Source organism: Bos javanicus, chromosome 7 (assembly GCF_032452875.1).
Source record: "Bos javanicus breed banteng chromosome 7, ARS-OSU_banteng_1.0, whole genome shotgun sequence".
NCBI classification, from domain to species: Eukaryota; Metazoa; Chordata; class Mammalia; order Artiodactyla; family Bovidae; genus Bos; species Bos javanicus.
In genome coordinates this window covers 39,573,881-39,593,946 of record NC_083874.1, presented here as the reverse complement: position 1 = coordinate 39,593,946, position 20,066 = coordinate 39,573,881, and the positions used below count along the sequence as shown (strand labels likewise).

Here is a 20,066-nt window from a genome sequence, read left to right as displayed (position 1 = left end):
GAGGGGAGGGCCGGGCGCCGGGGGTCGAGGGGGTGGGGCCTGGGCCGGTAGTGGGGACCCAGCCTGGGGCCTGGAGTTCGACCAGGGGCGGGCTGCGGATACCTGCCGAGTTTGGGTGGGCGGGACCCAGGTAAAGAACCAGCGCAGATAGGGCGAGGGTCGTCTGGGCCGCAGAGGGGTGCGGGGGTCAGAGTCTAGAGAGGGTCGCGTTGTTACCCTCTTTCCCAGTGAACACAGAGCAAGGGGTTCCAGGGAGAAGGGTGGGAGGAGTCAAATTCTTGGCTGGGGGGGTGGGGGGGTCGTTCTTGTGGACGCCACGCCCCTACAGGAAGGAAAGGCGCGTGCGTGTGTGTGTGTGTGTGTGTGTGTGTGTGTGTGTGTAGGAATAAACTTAGAAGGGAAGGGGCGGCCTGGGTGGGCCACTGGATTGAAAAAATTGGAACATCACTGGGGCTGTTGGTGGTAGCATTCGGGCCTCTAGCATTTCAGGAAAGTGCTCTCGGGAGTCGCCTCAGGAAGGAGTTTGACAAAGATTGGGAATTACATCTTTGGCACAATTTTGGAAGGGGCGGGGGGTGCCAGTGAAGGGAAGGGGGCAAAGAATGCTTGTAGAAGGTGCCAGCATCTAGGTCTGGTATGGATTTAATTCAGACTGGGAGAGTTGGCCGATTAAAACACTGCACAGCCTAAGAAGCTTGGGAGATGTAGGACGATTAGTGTGTGGCACAAACGAGAACAGGAGGAGAATGTTCTTTTCTGTATTTCTTAGAAGACAGTCTCCACACAGCAGTGGTTTTGGTTACTTTTCTATGGTGGGATTAGGTGCTGTCTTTCCTTTACCTTGAGTCATATTTGTATACATATTGTTGAGGTGACTGTTTGGGGTGGAATTGTGAGTGAGGTAGGTACTTTGAATAACCTTGTGGAGTGTTTAAGGAAGGGTTTTTGATGATAATCTCATTTAGGTAGGAAGTATTAGGGATTCCTTTGAGTATATAATAGATTAGAGAGTGTCATGATTAAATATTCTTCAGGTTAACACAGAAATCAGCTTCAAGGGCCATGCCGGTTCTAAGGCCTGTTTCCTCTCATGAGCTTCAACAGAAGACGGACTCTCCAGCCCTCACAGTGGATGACTTTCCTTCCCTGAACAGGAGATGGGATAGTACCTGGGATCTGCCTATCACCAGACTTTGGGCATAATAAACCAGCTGAATGAAGGGATGTAATAGACCTCTGGGAGGGACACTGAAGCCTGCAGGGGGGGGAGGGACCTGGACATACTCCTTCCCCCCCAGACTCCTCCCATTCAGAGTCCACTTAGCCATGGACTTTGGACCTGGACCAGAGGAGAGAAGCTGCACTTCGGTGTTTCTGATCTGGGATTCTCAGTTTTGGAAATGGAGTACTGGATGGGGGTTTGATGATCTTCAGGGAAGCAGCTGAGAGAAGAAAGGTAAGGTTCCTGTCTCATTTCCCACTTGGTGTCTTGCTGCTCCTGTGCAGATAGTGTTGAGTAGGGCGAGTCCGGGACACTGCCATTCAGAAAATTCCCTGATGAGAACTCTTACCCTGATGGGTACACAGAAAACTTCACTTCTCCTTCCCTCTCAGAGTGCAGGCTTGTTCCCAGTATCTCCTTACCCAGACAGAGTACCTTGAAAGGAGTTGTGAGCAATGTCAGTTGTGAGGTTAGACCACGGAGAACATAAAAAGACTTTAGGCCTCTGAAGGGAGGTTGTATTAGATTACTTGTAAAGGCCTTTTCCACACTGGGGTAATAGGATTCCAAGTCAGTTTGGGCTAAGTACAACTCTGGAATGGATTATCCAGGCTGAGGCAGGCTGCTGTGTTTTGGAGAACTAACTAAATAGAGCTACCTTGGGTGGGGGCAGGTAGCAGATGGTCTGGAATACCTCCTAAGTTGCCTCTCCTCCTTCCCCTTTAAGGAAATGTAGGCCGTGAAACCTCACTGTAAGAGCAGAGGAACTGAACACAGGTTTGGGAATCAGGATTTGTGTCCTAGCTCTGCCTTTCTTAGTGTACACCCCTAGATAATGTCAGTTAAGCTATGCCATGTTCTCTTCGCTTGCAAAATGGGGATAACTAACTTTCCAAGTCCCTCACAGGTTGTTTCCAAGGAACAAATGAAATGATTGATTTTTCAGTAGTATCCAGGGCCATGTACATGTAGCAGAGTAACATTGTTATTGCTTGATATGCTTGTTTAGTTGCATAGAGAAAAACTGAATTAGGAGTTCTGTTCATTTATTGAATTAGTGTTCTGGCAAAAGTCTTATTTGTGCTTAATTAAGAGTCTGTCCTGAATTTGTCTCATCCTGTTGCTACTAGCCAATACCTGCTATCATGAAGTGGTGGCAAAGGTGCATGGGTTCAAAGAGAGCTCAGATTGAGGGATTCTTGTTGGCTCTCCGAGCTCTCCGGTCAGCTGGGCATGTGTGCTTCTGGGTAGCAGACCAAAGAGAGGTGGAGAGAAGTGTAAGTCTCAAGGACCAAGTGTCTGTTAGGAGATGGAGCTCCATTTCTTGGAGTGAGCACTGGGCCTTTCTTTTCTATGCCATATCCTGGTCTTCTGTCCTGCTCTTTGAAGTGACAGTGTTTTTCAGACTGCCATTGTTTAGCCTTCTATATTTTCACAGGCTCTATTCCCACTTAAAGCAGAAGCTGTTCATCTTACCTTCTTACCTTCTGTTCCTTCCTTGAATTCCAATTTACCTATGCCAGGATGCCTGCTTTTCTGAGTGACAACAACAGCAGAAAGGAGAGGTGATGGAAATTTAGATAGGATACAGTGGACTGGGCAAGGGGTAGGAAGCTTGCTTCTAGCATCTCTTTGCCTCTCACTGCTGTGTAACACCTGGGCCTCATATTCAGTGGGCATTGGCAAGCTGAAAATCGTGTATTTATGACTTGGTTTCTTTCTTTTTCCCTTCCTTCTTTTCCACAGGAGTCTGTGAGGCCCCCAGTGGCTTGAGGGCTGGGCAGGCAGACCTAGGTGGATTTCCTGTCACCTCCCCTAGCTTTGCCCAGCAAATTCCTGGTGCTATTCTTTGCTTAGACACTAGGATCACAGTGATCCCTCAGGGATATGTGGTCCCAGGCCCTCATCCTGCCTAGGAGGCCTGTGAGTGCTTCGAAGCACTTGAAGTACCACAGAGTCGTGCTGTATTTGTACAGTGCTTACATTATGTGAAGTGTCCAGGCTGTTGTGTTGTGTCAGTTTTTCGTCACCACATTGTTGTGAGGAGAACAGAGCAGGGATTATTCTCCCAGTATGATGCGTGAGGGGAAGCTACAGAAGCCCTGAGCAGGCAGGGCTTGCCTAAGTGTGAAGTGGCAGATGCTGTGATCGCCTGCCCAGTTCTGTGCTTCTTCTATAGTATCTGACCTGACAAGGGCCGTCGGGATTCTGCTGCAAACCTCCAGGGAGGAGAACTCAAGGGCCCTGTCAGACAGCCTCCTGGTAAGATGCTTCCTTCTTAGAGTGAGCCAGAATTCCTCTCCCCTATTGTTTCCAGCAAAAGCAGTAGTCCTTCCCTCAGCCTGACCCTTTGACAAGACAGTCCTCTGGACACAGCCATTAGCCTTCTCAAAGGGGCACCATGATGCCAGGGCACAGCACTCATTGGGTGTTCAGCCACTTAGCCAGGACCAATAAACCACATGTTGTGTGTATGTTGTAACTGAATTTATTTATACCCTTCTTTTTTCCAAAAGGAATCGTCGGTGACTAACCCAAAGTTCCATTTAATAGACATTGCTCAGTGGTTGTTGTGTTAATCTTTTCTCTTTTCTTTGATTTTGGTGAGCTGAGTTTCTGTGTTGTCGAGGGGAGTAGAGATATTGGGAGGAAGTAAGGCGAAAAATAGATATATCGTTGATTTAAAACTTTGCTTTTATTTCTACTTATGGTTTCAAGCTAAGATCTGTCTTATGTTCAGAGCATGAATTCTTTGCAAATTATACAAAAATTCAGGATATCTTGGGCATTGTTTATGGGAGGGCAGTTTCCTGGGACAATTTTCACTTCCTTCTTATCTGTCCTCTCCTTTTTTGGGAGTAGTGGCTAGGACCAGAACTTCCTATTCTTCCATTTTCACAGAATCCAATCCCAGTTTCATCCCCAGAATTCAGGCACTTGGCTCCTTGTTTCTGCCCTTCTTACCCTATAACCCTTCTCCATGAAACATCCATCAGGAGCCCAGGGCCTCTTCCCAGGTCAATTTGGCACTCATCACCCTGGCTTCTTGCCTCTCAGAACAAATGTTTTCTTTTGCTTCCATCCAAGAATTCAGCTCATCCTGCCTCTCTAACCAGGTCCTTTGTTTTGGGACAGTCAGGGAATTTCTACTCTTAGATCTTCTCTAAGACTTGAAATTTAAACAGAGGGTTATAGTGATGGGGCATGAGTTTTGGTACACAGTTATCTTTCCTCTTTCCCACTGAACAGCCTTAGATAGAGAAGGAGGATTGGTAGAGATGGGAATCTGACATATTCTGGGATAATTGGTTTCCTCACCTTTCAGCATTCTACTCTGGCCTTTGTCCTGGGATAGTGATCTTAGCTTATCTTGGATCCACAGTGTTTCCCAACTTTTCCCAATTTTAGGAAACTATGGTTTTCCCTCTTGCTTTGATATGGAGTATTAGTATTATAATCCCATGTACCCCTCATGAGGAAAAGCTTAGAGAGAGGGCAGCGATACAGAAACATTCGCTGCTGACTGGCCCATAAGTGTGGACTCCCATCGCTTGCCACAGTCCACACAATCAACTAAACTGGAGACCCTGGACACACACACAGTCCAGCATCACTGAGGCGTCAGCTCTTCTTTCACTCTTCTCCTTTAGGACCAGGCTCCAACTGCAGGATTTCCCTGCTGCCCCACTATGTGCTTGTCATGCTGGACACACAGCTATCTCAAACACTCAAGGCTGCATGAGAAGAGGGAATGAGTGCCATCTTGGAAGTAGGACTGCCTGGGTCTAAAACCTAGCCATGACCCTCATTAGGTCTTGTGACCTTCAGCAAATTGGGACTTAGCTTGAGCCTCAGAATATACATCTGTAGAGTGAGACGACAGTGTATATTCTGCAGAGCTGCTAGGATTAAAGGAGAGGCTGGGGGTGGGGTAGGTTGTAGGTGCATGTAAAGGCCACTGCAATTTTGTTTTAGCTCCTTACCCCATGCAGGGAATTTTAGGTCATGTCCTGCCTTTGTTTCTTTAAACCGCCACACAATTCCTAGTTTCACTTAGAAACAAGTTAGTGAGTGATGTCAGTAACCACACACCAGGAAGTTCCAGACTGCTCTGTGCTCTGAAACACAGGGGAGGGAAGTGGATGGGGGCAGGTGCTGGTGCCAGAACAGTGTGTCCTGATCACATGGCAGCCCTGGCTCTGGACCCAGTCCTTCTCAGGAAAGTTATCTGCACGAGTAACCAGTAGTTCTTAGCGTCCCTCCTTCACTTCTTAGGGTCAGATACAGATATCTACGCTTTTCCAGGGTTCCCCCTACCCCCTTTCACAGGTCAACCCCAAAGCCTGCTTGAGGCCTTAATTTCCTCTTTGGGTCTAATGGTTCTCCCCTAGGGAAAGGTCTGTCTGTTTCTACTCTTTTACTTCCAACTAACAGCATTATCTACCCCGAAAGAAAAAACAAAAGCAAGGGTGGGTGAGGGAAGCCAGCTTGCTCTTTCTCGATTTTGACTGCAAGTGTTTCCTCCCTGGCTTCTTTTTGGCACCCTGGTTCTTGTTCTCACTTCTCTGTAAGCTGTAGCCTCTGTGATGCCCTGGACTCCTCCCTTCCGGAAGCCAGCGGTTGGGGGAGCAGGCCCCCAGATTCTTGGCTTTGGGTTTGGTAAACACACTGCTGAGGTAAGCTGCTCGGCCTACCCCTGGCAGGGCTGTTCCCCTAAGCTCCACGAGATTCTGCACTGTGTGACTGGGTCTGGGCTGGGAGACGCGAGAAGTCTGGACTGGAGTGGATTAAGCGTAATTGGTTTGATGGGTATTGACCCGTGGAGTTGCGATTGTGAGTAGCGAAGGGCCCAATAGTAACAGTTATCTCCACTACACCTCCCGAAGTTGGGGACCCCGGAAAACTTGGGGTGGTCCAGACCTCGAGTCGTTCTGAGAGATCGGGCATTGGAGACGACCTGGGGAGAAGGGGCCCTGGAAGAGTTGAGGCAGACAGCTCCGCCCCTCGGCCCGCCCCGCCCCGCTCCGCCCTCCCCGGGGAAGGGCCACGTTGCCCGCCCGGCTATCCGGCCCGGCGCGCAGCGAGAAGGGCCGGCCGGGCGGAAGGCGCCGGCAGCCGCGCGAGCGCCTTGAACGCGCCGGGGCACCCGGCTCGCTCCCCACGCTTCGGGGCGGGCCAAGTTCAGGGCCGGGAAGTTGGAAGGACCTGGTAAGTGGGAGCCAGGGAACGCCGGCATCCGTCAGTTCTGGGGTTTGTTCCCGGAAGGGGATCTAGGTCTGACTGAAGGAGGCCCCGCCGGAGGGGAGAGGGCGCTTCGGGACTCGGGTCCCGACTTGAGAGGCTGCCGCTTTCCAGTCCCTCTGTGTCCCCCGCCAGCCTCGGTGCCTGAGAGCCCCAGCAAGAGGATATTGACCCGGGGTCACGGCCGCGCGCCGCTCCTGAGCCGGGAAGTGAACTCTTGCGTTCCGTTTGCGGAATCCCGGGCCTCCAGCTGTTGGAGAGAGGGCGGGCTCTGCGAGGAGGGGGGCGGTTGTGAAACATCCTCCGGGCGGACTTGGGTGCGGGGCTTGGAGGAGCTGGTGTTGCTGGAGAGGGTTGGGGAGAGGAATCCGAGGTGGCTTTTCCTCAGACTCCACCCCAGAGTCCTTTCCAAAAGTTATTAGGGGTTCTTTCTCAACAGCTCTGAGGAAGAATTGACTCAATGTGGGAATAAGTAAATTGTCAAGAAAATTTGCTCCTACTTGTTTGCTAATGTGTGTGAAGTAGGGGGCCCTGAGACGTACAGGGCCCCCATCTTATAAACTCCCGAGCAGAAGGGCTGGGGCCAGCTAGTCAGTGTCTCTTCAGGACAGTGAGCCCCGGGGTAAAAGGCTCTACCTTGGTTAACCTTTGCCCCTGTGATGTATTTAATTAGTCTCTGCTTTACGAACGTCAACTGGCTAAGATTGCCCAGCTTTCTCTTCTGTCGTTTATAATACTTTTCATACCATGTAGCCTCTTCTCTTAGATGCTTACACCCGCCGCCCCACCCCACGTCTGCCTCGATTCCGATTCCGAGACTATTGAGTTCTCTTGGATTCCCCACCCTGTCCTTCTCTCAGATTAGAAAGCAATGTAGTGAGTTTAACCTCAGTGGCTTATGTGACAGGTTAAACTCTTTTCCTGTTTGGGACATTGAGGAAGTTAGTACTGTTCTTTTTGTCATTAGAACCCAGAGACCTTGGAGATGATCCACATCAAGCCTCTCCCTGTACAAATGCAGGAACGAAGGCCCAAGTGACTACTCAGGGTTACTTGGTTTCCCAAGGCTTTGTGCTTTTTTCCTGCACTAGCATCATATATCCCGTTAGCCTTTTCCAGGATGAATAACCTGTATCCCTTCTCTCTAGGTCTTATTCTCTTAAGTCCTTGAATTATTTAGTGTATCTTCTCTGACTCCCTTTCAGTTCTTCCATCCTTTTGAAATTATGGAGCCTGGTACAAGATACAGGAGGATACATTGTTAGAGGAGGCCTAATAATGAGCAAAAAGTAATTCGATTGAGTCTCCATTATTTTTGGCGTGTCTATACTTTCTCGGTTTTTTTAGGCGGTGCTTTTTAACATGCTAAGCAAGACAGAGATAGAAGGGAAGTTCTGTCAACATTCATTTCCATGCTTTCTAAAAACTAAGACTTCTCCATTTTTGCTCATTTTTGACTATCTGGTGTTCTCTTGCTGTTTAAAAAAACACCTTTTTTAATTTTTTTGCCATAGAGAGAGGACTGGCTAGAGAATACTATAGGAATCAGAGTGTTAGAAAGGGTTCTTACAGCTCCGAGGCAGTTCTTCAGAAGAAAAAACTGAGACTTACAGGAGTTGGTGGGACCTGCCCAGAGCCTTCTGGTTTTTGATTGAGGGTCTTATTCACTAAAAAGGCTCATTCCTCATTCCCACCACAGTGTACTTGGTCTTTGTACTTGGTGGTATGGACCAGCTATGTCACTTCCCTGAAGGAGCAGTGAAAACTCTGGCAAAACATAGTTTAAGTTTGAGTTTGTGCTTTGCAGGCAAATGTCATTGATAACAAAACATCAGGTATTCAGGTCAAGGTTAAGGACTGTTCTATTTTAGAAAAGGAAGGTGTGTCCGATTGTATTTTCCCAAATGGCCACAACCTTAAACATCACATTCTCCAGTTGTTACCATAGGACACTGCCCTCCTGCCACCTGGCTGTGGTGGCTGTGTTTCTTTTTCCTTGAATGTAGGCGGTACTCAGGATGCCCCTGACCAGTGAATATGTCAGAAGTGATGCAAGGTTGGATCCTGAAAAGGATGCAGTTTTATTTGACTTGCGCTCTTCCTTCAGACAGTCACTTTTTGGAGTTCAGCCTCATGCTCAGAGGAAGTCTATGCCATGTGGAGAGACCACATGGAGGTGACTCCAGCTGACATCTCAGCCAACGCCAACATCATCCTGCCGACACATGAGAAACTAAGCCTTTAGAGGAGTCTTCTAGCTGAAGTTGCAGACCTGATGGTGCAGAGGCAGGTCATCTTTGTGCCCCAGCGTCCAAATTCCTTACTTGTAGAAACCAAGAGAGAATAAATGATTGCTCTTGTTTTAAGCCATTCGGTATTTTTTATTATTCATCAGTAAATATCTAATAAAGGAGTATGTATAGGGGCAGGACCTCAAAATTTGGACTCTTGTGGACAGACGGCAGAAGGAACACTTGCCCTTTGTATCAAGGCTACTTAGATTCTGCTTCACTCATCATTTCAGATACTCATTGCTACATAACAAATCACCCTAAAACCTAGTGGCTTAAAACAGCAGAATTATCTTATTCCCATCTCAGCTATGTCATTTTGCTTCTGGTCTTTCATGTAGTTGCAGTTGGATGTGGCTGGGGCTGGAATCATTTGGAAGGCTTCCTGTCATGTCTACTATCTGTGGCTGACTGTCAGCTGACCTTAGCTGTGGTTGTCAGCCAGAATACTTGGAAGGTATCTAGTCCATGTGGCTGGGCTTCCTCTTACCTTGGTGGCTGGGTTCCAACAATAGGCATCTCAGGAGCATCAAGTAGGAACTGTGTTGACTTTCATAAAGTAGTCTTAAGAAGTCACATAATCATCACTTCCTCTGTAGTCACAGCTCAGAGAGAGGGAACACTGACCCCACCTGCTATCCCCGCCGGCCCCCCCAACCCCCAAGCTCTGGAGGGAGGCGTGTCATTGTCACTTTGTAAGAAGAGCATGTAGAATGGGATGTTTTGTAATCAACTTTGAAAAATGTAATCCTTCACTGTTAGGCTTCTAATTTGGTCTTTCTCTCCAATTTAGTTAATAATGTCCTCCATCTAACTACTTGAACTTCATACATGTGCCAAGCATTGTAATAGGTTTAGAGGTCATAGAGCCTTTTCTTCTAAGGAGTAAGGTGAGAGTCAGGTAAGTACAGCCACAGATTCTATTACAGTGTGGAAAGGGAAGGCAGGAGGTGTGGAGAGAGTATGGTGGAAGTATAGTGTGGAAAGCCTGAGTCTGCCTGAATGTTAAGGAAGTATCACCCAAACTGGGTTCTTAGGAGGTATAGTGCTTGTTGATGGGGCTTTAGATGATTTCAGCATGCAGGACCAGCCAGAGCAGAGACAACAGTGTAGAAAGCATACTTACTGGGGGAGGTAAGTAGCCTGTCGAGGCCAGAGTATGCAGTTCCTGGAGTTAGTGGTTGGAGGTGAGATTGAAAGGGATGTTTGAGTCAGTTTGTTGTGAAGGCCCTGTGTGTCATAATAATGATTTTGCATTTTATTCTGTGGGTAGTGGCAGTATAGTTTTTAAGGCAGGTGAGTGTTGTGACCAGGTGTGTACTTTAAGAAGGATGCTCTGTTGCTATTGGGAAGGTTGCTAAAGGGAAGCAAAGTTAGTGATAGGTGGTCCAGCTGAGAAACCTAGTCAGATTAAAGGGTTTGAAATCTTGAAAATGGGATGATGGCAGTGAAAGAATAACTTTCTCTTCCACTTTCATAATTCTGAAATTCTTGGGGCTGGATATGTTTCAGAATTTAGAAATTTTTGGATTAAAAAAGATGACCTGGTACATTTATGATAAAGTCTAAGATCTGGAGCAGCATACCATAGTCCAGCATGTTTATTTCTGTAGCAAAATATATGAAGGGATATATAAAGGCTATAGTAGCCTCACATTAGATTAGATTTCTCCAAATGAGGTTATGCCAAACAAGTGTGGAAAACTTCTGTTTTTCAACACTTTTTGGACTTGGGAATTACAATTAAGTGATTGTAGGTGTGTGACATACACATGAAAGTCACTTTTTTGTTACAGGCAAATCTCCTGAATGTTGAAGATCCTAGCATAGCAGCTTGGCAGCACTGGGGGAGCTGGTCTACCTCAAGTAGCATGTAGCTGAGGGGACTTGACAGATTCTGAGCACAGGTTTGTGCTGGTGCTGATGGTTGTGAAGGGGAGGTAGACCTCACAGGGGCCGACGGTATCTGGGAAGGTGTCCAGTGAGATGTGAGTCAGAACCCACTAGGTGAAGGAGAGAGGGAAGAACAGACCAAGCATACAGGCACATGCAAAGGCCCTGAGGCAGGCTTGGATGTTTGGACCCTGGAAGGAATCTAGTAGAATGGTGCAGAGAGAACCACCAAGAGAGGAGACAGACAAGTGATGGGCTAGCACTTACCCTGTCATATGCCAGGCACTGTTCTAAACACTTAATGTGAATTATCTCACCCAATCCTCAAAGCAACCCAATGAGGTATTCTACTACCATTTCCGTCTTAGAGGTGAGAAAATTGAGTCTCAGCAATTTGAAAAAACTCAGGGTGATGCCCAAGCATTGCCCTGGGATGTTTGACTTGCTCTTGTTACTGCCATACCCTCCAAACGGTAGGACTTAGAGCAGCAGTGCTTCCTGGATGAGTGCATGGGCTCTGTTGGTCAAAAGCTGGACTGTCTCATCCCATGGGCACAGCCATCTGCTGGAGAGTGCATTCACACACCACTAACTTCTAGACGAAGTAGAGGATCATGCCCTGGAGAATAAGGGGAGAAGTAGTAGGAAATGGCACTGGGACTGCGGGGGAGTCTGTGTGGAAAAGGGGTGGGCCTGGGAATAGTTATGTCCCAGTACCCGGATGGCAAGAGAAGCAAGTTCTGTTTGAGAATTTAAAGGAAAGGGTTGTGGAGTGAGAACAAAGGCCTGAGCGCTAAGTTGGAGGCCTGGTGGCCTGGGGCAGCTGTTTGCTATGGGCTGTCTAGCCATTTACAAGGTTTATAGACTTGCTAAGGATACAGTCTGCAGAGGGACTGAGAAGATTGGTTTGATCTGCCTGGCTTAGAAGGGTGGTGGGGAGGTCTTCTAGGCCTGGGGTAGTGGGTGTGGGCCGCCTAGTTCTAATGTCAGGAGAAGAGTGAGGTTGGAGACCATACGGTCCCTTGGGGTTTTGCCACCACTCTGAGAGCCTCTTGGCCTGAGGTGGCTCATTGATAAGTCTGAGATAGGCCTGCTCCTCCAGCCCTGAAGCCAACACTTGAGCTGCTGGAGTTCAGTTTCTCTTTTCTTTCCCCTATCCTTCTGCCTGAAGTCTTTTCCTACCCAGTCAGTTGGGAGGCAGGACATCAAGGGTTAGGGATTCCAACATTGACCATATCGTCAGGCAGAGGAAGGAAAAACTGGGAATCTGTGTGTGTTTCTGTTCTGGGAAACCCTGATTGGTGAATGAGCACTGATAAAATGGAAATTTAATGATACAATAAAACAGAGGCTTCTAAGAAGACTGGTGCTATGGAGTAGGGAGTGTGGATGGTTTCTGGAAGGAAGATAGGAGGTGGTGGTGCAGGAGCTGGAGGGGTCTCAGAGGAGGGACAGGATCCATTCCCTGTAGAGACTCTTAAAGATCTGCCCTTTGATCCTTGGATACTGGATCGGCCTGCTTGAGAGCCCAGGAGCACAGAGACGAAATCTGGGACCTGAGATTTTGGTTAGCTTAGTGAACTGGGCTATGAGGCAGAGGGTAGCTGGCAGAGCAGCCAGCACAAGAGAGTGCAGACCTGCAACTTTTGGGTGTGAAGTGTTGAGACCAGAGGCAGGAATGCCAGGGTTAAAGTTGCATGATCAAGAATGGCAGCTGTCCTGGCATTGAAGGGTGTGGTAGATCCTTTAAGTAATGAGGTCTGGTAGAGTGAGGGGCCTGGCAGAACCATGCCTTTTTCTTGTTGGCTGTGTGTCCCAGTCCCTTCCCAGAGCCTGGCAGAGAGCAGGTCGTGTCATTGCAGACCGTGGAATGGTTGAAGAGTTCAGGACAAATAGATTGTCCCCAGTTCTTCTGATGTGTCCAGCTGGGGCCATATTGGACGAAGCTAGTCAGAGCTGTGGGCTATGTCCCTGTTTGATTGTATTTGAAAATAACTTCAAAATATAAAAAAGTTGCAAGAATAAAAATGGTGTAAGGATTCTCATATTCCCTTTACTCAGATCCACCTATTAACATTTTGCTCCATTTTCTCTTCATATTTATACTTGATATTTTTGTTCTGAACCATTTGAGAAATTGCATCTACCATGGCTCTCTATACCTAATTACTTCATCATGTATTATATAAGAATTGGGATATTCTTTTATATAACCACAGTGTGGTTATCACCTAGTCAACACTGATATTTTGATCTACTGTCTATATTCAATTTTGTCATTTGATGTGATAATATCTTTTTAAAAAGTTTTATTGAGGTATAAATGATATACAGTAAGCCTTAGGTATCTAAAGTGTGCATTTTCAGAACTTTGTTCATCTGTATTCAGCCCATGAAACTATCACCCCCACAAAGTTTCCTAGTGTCCCTTTGAAATACTCCCCTGATGGTCTCACTGCCAGGCAGACACTGATCTGTATGTATTCCTTCATATGTTGCAACATTATCTTGAGATTTGTCTATGTGTTGTATGTATCAGTAGTTTGTTTCATTCATTTTATTTATTTTTTATGTTTCATTTTACTTGCTGAATATTATTCCATTCCGTGGATAAGCCACAGTATTCCAGTGCTGATGGGTGTTTGGGTTGTTTCCACTTTTTGGCAAAGTGCCCTCAAACATTCTATATTGGTTTTTGTATAGACATTTGTTTTCATTTCTCTTGGGTGTATATGTAGGAGTGGACTTACTGGGTCATATGGTATCTCTGTTTAGCATTTTGACAAACTGCCAAACTACTCTAAAAGGGCTTCAGTTCCTTATCTCACACCATATAGGAAAACTAATTCAAAATGAATCATAAATGTAAATGTAAAACTTAAAACTGTAAAACATAAAAAAGAAAACATAGGGGAAAAAAATCTCTGTGACTTTAACAAAGATTTCTTAAATACAACACCAAAAACATGATTCATTAAAAAAAAAAAAAACCTGAAAATTAGAAATCATCAAAATTAGAACTTCTATTCTTAAACTGATTATATTATGAGAATCAGACAAATTTTTGATTTTTGCTAGTCTGATGGGTGAGAAATGTTACCTTAGTATAGTTTTAATTAGAATTTTTCTTATCATAAGTGAAATTGAACACCTTTTCATACATCTATGGGCCATTTTAGTACTTTTTTGTGTGAGTTATGCTAGTGTTTTAGACAGGGAATTTTTGGCTTTTTTTCCCTTCAGTTTTTAAGAAGCTCTTTGTCAGTTAGGGTATTGGCTTTTTATTTGTGATGTGTGTTTCAAATATTCTCTTCCAGTTTGTTAATCTTCTTTTGACTTGGCTTCTGGTGTTTTTGGAGAAGGAAATGGCAACCCACTCCAGTATTCTTGCCTGGAAAATTCCATGGATAGAGGAGCCTGGTGGGCTACAGTCCATGGGGTCGAAAAGAGTCAGACACAACTTAGCAACTGAGCACACATGGTATTTTTAGCCATGCAAAAGTATTTTATTTATCACTGCATCTGTATTTTAAGGCATATTTAGAAAGCCTTTCCCTCTGCTAAGCTATAGAGGAATTGACATAAATCTTTTAGCACTTGTATGTTTTTAGTTTTCTACTTAAATATCTAGTCCACTTGTTAAATTTATTCTTGTATACAGATCTTGTTGTTGTTCGCAAATACCTGTGTAGTTGTTATAACACAATTAATAAGACCATTTTTTTTTTTTTGCCCCAGTAATTCTAATAATCCTCTTTATCATATATTAGATATCTACATGTATTTGGGTCTGTTTCTGTAGTTGAAATTCTATTCCTTTGCATGATCTGTTTAATTTCCATTCCTTGAATGATCTGTTTGTTTACATATCAGCACCACATTGCTGTTGTTCATTCATTCAGTTGTGTCCGACTCTTTGCGACCCCCATGGACTGCAGCACGTTAGGCGTCCCTGTCCTTCACCATCTCCCATAGCTTGCTCAAACTCATGTCCATTTAGTTGGTGATGCCATCCAACCATCTGTCTCATCCTGTCATCCCCTTCTCCTCCTGACTTCTGTCTTTCCCAGCGTCAGGATCTTTTCCAGTGACTTGGCTTTTTGCATCAGGTGGAAAAAGTATTGGAGTTTCAGCTTTAGCACCAGTGACTATTCAGGGTTGGTTTCCTTTAGGATTGACTGTTTTGATCTGATCAGCATAACACACTTTTAATTATAGAGGCTTTGTAATGTGTAGTATATCTGGTAGGGCTAGTCCCTCTTCACAGCTTGTTCATTTTCATCATTTTCCTAGATGTTCTGTTTGAACTTCAGTGCCAGTTTGACTGCTACTGCTGCTGCTAAGTCGCTTCAGTCGTGTCCAACTCTGTGCGACCCCATAGACGGCAGCCCACCAGGCTCCCCTGTCCCTGGGATTCTCCAGGCAAGCACACTGGAGTGGGTTGCCATTTCCTTCTCTAATGCATGTTTGACTAGCTGTACAAAAACTATTTTTATTGAGATTTTTGATGAAGCTGAGGTGTCCTGACCAAGAACAAGGGACATTTAAGTTGTCTTTTGTCTTTTCAGGAATTATAAGTTCCGGTAGGTTTTTGCATATTTCTTGTTTATTCCTGAATAGTGTATCATCATTGCATACATTTCATATCATTTCATAGCTATTATACATAAGGTTTTCTCATTTATTGTTTATTTAATGAGTTATTGTTTGTGGATATGAAGGCTACTGATATTTGCACATTAATTTTTATCTACCACTACCTGACTCAAGTTTTTGATTGTTTGGGTTGGACTTATCATTGTTTCTCTTAGAGTTTTCTAGTCATAGTCTCATAGCATCAGCACATTTGTACTTCTGCCTGTAATTGTATTCTGCAGTCGAATTGCATTGGCTGATCCCTCCAACAGAATCTTAAACAGTCGTGTAGATCTGGTCCCTGACCTTCATGGGAATGCCTCTGGTGCTTCCTTATTAGGTAAGGTTCTGGCTTTAGTCCTGAAGTGTGATACTAAGAATTTTAAAGTCAGTAATCTTTGGGCAGTTTGATTTGAGGAACGGGAGGCAGATGGTCTTACCCCCCGTCTCTCCTAAGCTCTGGATGGAAGATGGTAAACAAAAATCTGTCAGGTAGAGAAGGGGTGGGTGGGGTTCCTTTGCTTCCTGTCTTCCACCAATATCATTCTCTACATATCCTGCTCCCCCACTCCCCCCTGCAAAAAAAAACCCACATTTCTTTTCAGAGGATTCATAAACCATTTTGGAGTCGGGGAGCATGCTATCCTAATCCTGTTCTTCCATACAGATTGACCCTCCGAATTAGGGAATGGGTAGCTCTTTTCTAAGAGAGGTCTGGAGTTAACCTCCTGGTCTTCCTTGTCCTGAATTTTTCGTCTGTTTCTGCCCCCCACCCCCTTCTTCTACTCTAGAGCAGGCCCGTGCCTTGTGATGATGGTTGTTTTTCTCCTCTTCTCAGGTGCATGGCTGCTTCCTAATCCTGGAGCCCAGAGGAAGCATCCCTAGAACCGCGGGGGTGTGAGCCAGGCAAGCTGAGGGCAGCCTTGAGCCCTACCCTTCCCGCCTCCCCTGCGGGGGCCAGGATGCTGAAGAAGCAGTCTGCAGGGCTTGTGCTGTGGGGTGCCATCCTCTTTGTGGCTTGGAACGCCCTGCTGCTCCTCTTCTTTTGGACACGCCCAGCGCCTGGCAGGCTACCCTCAGACAGTGCTCTTGATGATGACCCCGCCAGCCTCACCCGTGAGGTGATCCGCCTGGCCCAGGACGCCGAGGTGGAGTTGGAGCGGCAGCGGGGCCTGTTGCAGCAGATCAGGGAGCACCATGCTAGGTGGAGCCAGCGGTGGAGGGTACCCACCGTGGCCCCGCCCGTCCCGCCACGAGTGCCTGTGACCACTCCACCAGCTGTAATCCCCATCCTGGTCATCGCCTGTGACCGCAGCACTGTTCGGCGCTGCCTGGACAAGCTGCTGAATTACCGGCCTTCTGCTGAGCACTTTCCCATCATTGTCAGCCAGGACTGCGGGCATGAGGAGACAGCCCAGGTTATCGCCTCCTACGGCAGTGCTGTCATGCACATCCGGCAGCCTGACCTGAGCACCATTGCAGTGCCACCCGACCACCGAAAGTTCCAGGGCTACTACAAGATTGCTCGGCACTACCGCTGGGCACTGGGCCAGGTCTTTCACGAGTTCAAGTTCCCAGCAGCCGTGGTGGTAGAGGATGATCTGGAGGTGGCTCCAGACTTCTTCGAGTACTTTCAGGCCACTTACCCGCTGCTGAGAGCCGACCCCTCCCTCTGGTGTGTGTCTGCCTGGAACGACAATGGCAAGGAGCAGATGGTGGACTCCAGCAAGCCCGAACTGCTCTACCGCACAGACTTTTTCCCTGGCCTGGGCTGGCTGCTGTTGGCTGAGCTTTGGGCTGAGCTGGAGCCCAAGTGGCCCAAGGCCTTTTGGGATGACTGGATGCGCCGGCCAGAGCAGCGGCAGGGCCGGGCCTGCGTGCGGCCCGAAATCTCCAGAACAATGACCTTTGGCCGCAAAGGTGTGAGCCACGGGCAGTTCTTTGACCAGCACCTCAAGTTTATCAAGCTGAACCAGCACTTCGTGCCCTTCACCCAGCTGGACCTGTCGTACCTGCGACAGGAGACTTATGACAGGGATTTCCTTGCACGTGTCTATGGTGCTCCCCTGCTGCAGGTAGAGAAAGTGAGGACCAGTGAGCGGAGCGAGCTGCAGGAGGTGCGAGTGCAGTACACGAGCAGGGACAGCTTCAAGGCCTTTGCCAAGGCCCTGGGAGTCATGGATGACCTCAAGTCTGGTGTCCCCAGGGCCGGCTACCGGGGCATCGTCAGCTTCCTGTACCGGGGCCGCCGTGTCCACCTGGCCCCACCCCAGACCTGGGATGGTTATGATCCTAGCTGGAATTAGCAGCACCTGCGTGTCCATCGTGGGCCCCCTCCTTGCCATCTCATGGCCTAAGATGGGACCGCAGTCTCTGGGCTTCATCGTCCTCTCTGTGTTTCTCTCTTGGGTCCATTTATCTTTTTTTTTTTTTTTTTTTCTTTTTCCGAGTGGCATTCAGGTGCACAGATGATAAGGTGAGGGGGTCAAATCAGGGGACTCTTTCTGGGATATGTTGGGGGAGTTATTGAACAAGAAACCACTGTGTGGTAGGAGGGACTTGAGCTTATCATGGCCACACACATCCACATTCCAGGTTTTCTCCTAGGACATCGGTGGAGAGGTTGACAACTTTAGTTCTCTTGATCAGGCCTCTTTTCCCTCTCCTGGCTATTCTAGCCAGAGTATGAGCCCTCTTCCTGTGCCTGTCCCCGACCATCTCTGCTTTCTCCCAATTGGAGTAGGGGTAGGGGGCTGTATTATGTGAGAAGGGGATGTATCTGTGCCGGAATGAGACTAACCAAAGGGGTTTCATTACCGTCAGGGTCCAGATAGAGCTGTTAGGTTGTCAGGGTTTACTGCCTCCTGCCTGTATTTCTCTTCTTCCCCTCTCTTTCATCTCTGACCTCCTCTCAGCTCTTCTTTCTATGTAGCCCAGCAGTTCATGATTCTAAGATGAAATGGTGAAGGGGAAAAGCAGAATGTTCCCCCCAGCTCATCCACTGTGGTGGGGAGAAAGACTTGGATGCTGGGGCACCCCTCCCTCATTCTTCCTCTAAGAAACAGACTGCCCCTCTCTCCTCTCCATCCAGTCCTTTCCAAAAACCAGTCCTTTCCCTGTTGCTCTAGGACAGTTCATGCTAGCCTGGCTTTTGGAGGCCCTCTCAGTGTGAGGTACAGCAGCCAAGACCATTCGACCCAACCTCCCTCCCTTCTCTCCCAAACATCCCCGGGTACACAGATCAGGATGCAGATGGGTTGGAGAGCAATGTGTGTGTTTTTGTCTCTTGCCTGACCTCAGTTCATGGAGGAAAGTTTAAGCTACAGAATTATTTTCAAAAATAAAGGCTGACTTGTCTGAAAAACTGTGTGTTTATGTGTCCTGGAAAAGGAGGTGGGAGTGGAAAAGGGAGGTGAAGGGTGGAGGAAGAAAGGAAAAGAATGAGGACTGAAGGAAGGGGCTGCACAGAGAGGAAGTAGATCCTTTGGAGGAAGAAAAGCAGCTGACAGGAAGGTAAGAGCACGGAGTTGGGGGGAAAAGGCATAGGAGAGCTGAGGAGGGGCCTGGGCACGAAAGGCCAGGCTTGGCGGTGGAGAGGACCTGAGGCTTAACTCCCCTACTGCTAATCTCTATAGAGGTAGGCTATGGCCCCTCAAGGCCTGAGAGAACGTGGGCCTCGTCTCCTGCAGTGGGTACATTGTGTGCGCGCCCTCTGCTGGCCCAGGCACCATTTCCTAGGCATCCTCCCTCCGGCACTGTCCCTGAGCTCCAAGATGTAGAGCTGACAGCTGGATCAAATCTGGCAGTAGCACATGAAGCGTGAGAATGGCTTTTACACTGCCACCCAGAACACCCACACTTAAATGGCAAACTTTGCCTGAAAGGATTCCTGAGAGTTTCTGTTATCCGCTTTTTTTTTTTTTCTGATACTGCTTGTGACCTATCAACTTGATTTCGTTAGTGGGTTTGAAAACCCTGGGCTAGGTGACTTTGTTGACAGTAACCACCTTCAAGCGTCACACCAGATGGATGAGCTGTGGAGAAGCCGTGTAACCAGGTCACTGAGGGAGCAACTCTGGCCTCCCTACTGGGCTCAGGAATTTCCTCTGTGCTAAGGGATGTTGAAGCTGAAACTCCAATACTTGGCCATCTGACGCAAAGAGCTGACTCATTTGAAAAGACCCTGATGCTGGGAAAGATTGAGGGCAGGAGAAGGGGATGGGAGAGGATGAGATGGTTGGATAGCATCACCAACTCAATGGACATGAGTTTGAGTCAACTCCAGGAGTTGGTGATGGACAGGGAAGCCTGGCGTGCTGCAGTCCATGGAGTTGCAAAGAGTTGGACACAACTGAGAGACTGAACTGAACTGAACTGAAGGGAACCAGTGTTCAGACATTCATTTTAACCTTTTAGATTCTTGCAGAGCTAGTTTTGTCTTCCAACATCCTCTTAGATGGATTATTTAATGTTGTTCTAGGTTAGGGACATGGTCGTTGTCCATGATTTGCAAGGCTGTCTATCTCACCTGACACAAGGCAAGGTGTACTTTGGTCTTGGCACTAAATTAACACTTCCTTACCAAGTGCATTATTTTTAGTGTTCCACAATTAAAACTAACTCATTTAATCCTCAAAAAGATCATGGGTGGTAATTAATGCTCTGATTTTACAGGTGGGGAAATGGCACAGAGACGTTCCTTTGGCCAAGGCCACACACCTAGTTGTGGATGGAACCCATGTTTAGTGAAATTAAAAGATGTTTTCTCCTTTAAGTAATGACAG

General features: G+C 47.3%; 1 protein-coding gene across 5 annotated transcripts; it reads left to right on the top strand.

The window, feature by feature from the left end:
• The first annotated feature begins 25 nt into the window (after window positions 1–25).
• On the top strand, window positions 26–18,646 carry MGAT1 (alpha-1,3-mannosyl-glycoprotein 2-beta-N-acetylglucosaminyltransferase). Of its 5 annotated transcripts, XM_061423171.1 has the most exons (3): window positions 26–130; window positions 1,035–1,456; window positions 16,121–18,646. In XM_061423171.1, exon 3 carries the CDS (start codon window positions 16,245–16,247, stop codon window positions 17,586–17,588), a length of 1,344 nt encoding a protein of 447 aa, XP_061279155.1. In that variant the 5' UTR covers window positions 26–130; window positions 1,035–1,456; window positions 16,121–16,244; the 3' UTR covers window positions 17,589–18,646. The 5 variants fall into 5 exon arrangements, with proteins under 5 accessions (XP_061279155.1, XP_061279156.1, XP_061279158.1 ...); XM_061423172.1 differs by lacking the exon at window positions 26–130 and having other exon boundaries at window positions 262–1,456; XM_061423174.1 differs by lacking the exons at window positions 26–130; window positions 1,035–1,456 and adding an exon at window positions 3,321–3,484.
• Window positions 18,647–20,066: the final 1,420 nt, after the last annotated feature.

What these genes read in the sequence shown, in the direction of transcription:
- MGAT1 (XM_061423171.1), top strand. Translation starts at nt 16,245, where the DNA reads ATGCTGAAGAAGCAGTCTGCAGGGCTTGTGCTGTGGGGTGCCATCCTC.